Source organism: Pygoscelis adeliae, unplaced genomic scaffold (genome assembly GCF_000699105.1).
Source record: "Pygoscelis adeliae isolate BGI_AS28 unplaced genomic scaffold, ASM69910v1 Scaffold402, whole genome shotgun sequence".
NCBI classification, from domain to species: domain Eukaryota; kingdom Metazoa; phylum Chordata; class Aves; order Sphenisciformes; family Spheniscidae; genus Pygoscelis; species Pygoscelis adeliae.
Window position 1 is genome coordinate 561,029 of NW_008824411.1, and position 3,363 is coordinate 564,391.

Genomic DNA, 3,363 nt, shown 5'->3' on the forward strand with positions numbered 1-3,363 from the left:
GGCGGCATTTCTACCCCAACACCATCTTTGATGGCTGGAAGACGACGGGATGGCCTGAGCCATACGGTGGGTGCCATCCCTGTGGTGCCAGTGGCTGCACGTGCCCGCCCAAGCCCTCCCCGTAGGTTTGCTGGAGTCTCCGACCTACGTCTCCATCCTGTTGTTTGCTTCACTCTCAAGGTGTTATAGAAGCTTTGTACCTGTTCGCCGGCTGTTGGTCACCGTCACAGCATGCTGCTGGGGAAAAAAATGCATCTCAAGCAAGGGGCCAGTCAGCCCCGAGCATCCCTGGTGTGTCGGCTGTCGGTCCTGTCTGTGCCCGCTGTCCTGCAGCTTTGGCAGTGAGCCACCATTGGTGGGGCTGGTGGTGGCCTCAGCCGGTGCCTGCGGGCACTATGGGCATGGGGGGCCTGGGGCCAGGGTGGTAAATATGATTTTGGTGGAGGGGAGCAGCCAGGCTGAGGACAGGGACAGTCATAGGGGCTTCAGGAGGCTGGGAGAAGTGGCTGTGAAATGGGGGCTGCGTGCTGGTCCTGTAGGCTGAGCAGGCGATGGGTCCCTTAGGCTCTCATTTTAAAATTTATTTTTTTTCTAACACGTATATTTTTGTGAACAAAAATTGTTGCTTGATGTTTTTAATGACGTACCCGCCCTGAGCAGTGGAGGCTGACGTGGCTGCAGGGGGGCAAGAAGCTGTGCCCACTGGCCCCAGTGGCTCCCACCCCCTCTGCAGGGGCCTTCCTTGAAAGAGAGCCAAAATCAGGGCTCTCGGGTCACCCCTCAGCAGGGGGACACTGAACGGGGCAGCCAGGAGGAGCAACCCCGTATTGCAGGTTTTGCACTTCCAGCTCCATGCAAACCAAGTGGCGGGTGCCGCCTTGCCAGGATTTGGCCTGGGAAAAGCCGGACAGGGGGCAGACAGGGGCAGACGGGGGTTGGGAGCTGCTCCAGGAAAGCCCAAGCATCTCCCCGTTGTCCCCACCAAGGCGGACGGGGCGAGGGTGAGAACTGGTGCTGGACGAACATCCATGCAGCGCTCACCTTGCTGCAAACCCATGGCGGAGGAGAGAGCACATCTAATTCCTGGGTTTGTCATGCAGAAAGAGGAAAAGATAAGGAGAAAGGTGTGCAGAGCAGAGGAGGGGCTGGGGAGCAGGTCTGCATGGGCAGGGACGACGGGCAGGTCTGTGTGCACGACAGCGGCTCAGGGACTGCTGGGGGTCCCTTGGGACCAGCACGGGATTGGGACACCCCGACCTGGCTGGGGCTGCCCACAGCCCTCGGCTTGCCACCGGGTCCATCTCCACCACGCTCTCAGTCTCTTGTTTCCTGTGGCAAAGTCCGACGGAGTTTGTCCAAGAGCGTGTGGAAGAGTTATTTCATTTATTTGTCCTCCGTGCTGTTCTGGTTTGCTTTCGTTGTGGTTGCATGTGTAGTCTGAATAATTTATTGCAAAGAAAGAAGCTGTTATTTCTGTGTCAGCGATCCTTCCATTATTTTTCATGTTAAAATCCTTCTCTGTCTCTTTTTGTTGATACAGTGCGCTGCTTGGTTTCATTTGGGATTCGTTTTTTCATTTTTTTTTTCTTTCCTTTGCGTTTCTTCTGCTTATGTTATCAGAAGATGATGCTTTTATTGACAAACTGCCCATGTTTGAAAGGCGCTGTGAAACGCCTGCAGGTAGTGTACTAGCAGGGCGTTTTTGAGACATCTGGCTTCAGAGGGGCAGCTGCGGGCACTCCAAGTGCCTGAGCCCTGGCACCCACCGCTCGCAGCACCTTGCATGACAGTTTCTCAGTGACGAAAAGGACTGTGAGGTGAAAGGCTATCACCTCCTGAATTCAAAAGTGTTCATTTAACAGCACAAAAAAACGGTGTTTTCCCCCTACGCCTAGTTATTTCAACAGTACCTGGTGTCTAACATGGCTTTTGAGGTGGTGTGAGTGCAGGGAGCTGGTGGTTGTAACGGGAAAGGAAAAATTCCGGCTAGGCATCTCCTGCTCTGTGTGCGTGTGTCTGTTTAACTGCAAGTTTTATGTCCTGAAATGCAACAGAAAATACCTACGTTTCACTGTCACTTATTTTGCACACCAGTGTGGCATGCGGTTGCAGCATCCCATTGGGGAAACACTCGCTGTTGCTGTTGTAGCACGGCAGAGACATCGCTGGAGGTGAAGAGGATAAGGCGTTTGTCAAAATCAGTGCAGTTAGAATATGCTGACGGAGTGCACGAGCCAAGAAGCCTCTTCTACTCTAGACAAAAAAAGAGAACCCCCCCCAAAAATCCTTACCAAGTGGGCAAAAATACTCTTCCATCTGGGCTTCCATAGCTTTGCTTTCTGCTTTCTGTTTCCTAAGCCAAAACCAGAGTTTAAAAGCCCCCCCTTTCCTTGCACGTGAACGGCTTGCAGCGCCTCGTCCCCTCCCCGTAGCGAGATAAATGACCTGCTCTGTGACTCACACTGTGTCCTTCTCTCTCCCTCTCCTTAACCTTTCCCATCCCGCTTCAACTCCTGGCCATACAGAGAATGAACAGCCTTCCCTCGTTTGGTTTGACAGAGGAAAGTTTTATTTGACTTTCGAAGGTAAGTAGTGCATAGCATACCCGGTAACGACTTGCTCTCCTTGCTCTTGCTCTCTGACTCCCAGGGTTTCCTTCAAAGGCTCCAGTCCGGCTTTCCGTGCGAAATGCTATGGCTACTTAGATGACATCACAAGTTTGACCGGACTAATTTTGATTTGATTTGTGCCATTTGTACCGATGATCTGTTTCCCTGTTTATTTATTAAAAAAAAATCCAAACAAGCCAAAACCCAAAAGAATATTCTCATACTGAGACTGCGGTGAAAACCAGAGAGCGAAACCGCTTGCATTGCCGAAGAACTTGACTCTGTCAACCAGGGCTTCTTTCTACTCTCCCTCGCAAGCTGCTCGTTACCCTGAGCGGGCTGTGGCACAGTGTGGTTAATTAAAAACCGAAGGGCGATGGGTTCGCCGCCAAGCCAGGGCCCCCTCCCCACCTTCCATCAGATTTTTCCATGGTGAGGGGTCGGGAGCGTGCTGGCACTGCCAGCAAGCATAGCTGAAATGCCAGCAGGTTGTGCTGCCAGGTGGCTGGTCGGAGGTGTTGTGGGTTTTGGGGTCCCTCGTTGATGAGAAGGCACGCTGGGGAGGATGCAGGGGGAGAAGAGCTTGTTTTGGGGCAGATGGGAGCTTCTCTGAGCAGCATCACATCTTGGAGAGGGCAGAGGCACAGGTGCCTGGGTGGCCATCCCCACCCCAAGAGCCCTGAGGCTTTGGAGGAAGCTTCATCTCACAGACACCGTGCCAACATTTTTCTTTAAAAGAAAAGAAAAGCAGGGA

General features: G+C 52.9%; 1 protein-coding gene across 1 annotated transcript in view; it reads left to right on the top strand.

The window, feature by feature from the left end:
* The window catches only part of SGIP1 (SH3-domain GRB2-like (endophilin) interacting protein 1), a 56,102-nt gene that overhangs the window by 42,775 nt on the left and 9,964 nt on the right, over window positions 1-3,363 (top strand). Inside the window, 1 exon segment of the mRNA XM_009320651.1 lies at window positions 2,526-2,585. Coding sequence (XP_009318926.1) covers window positions 2,526-2,585 — 60 coding nt within the window.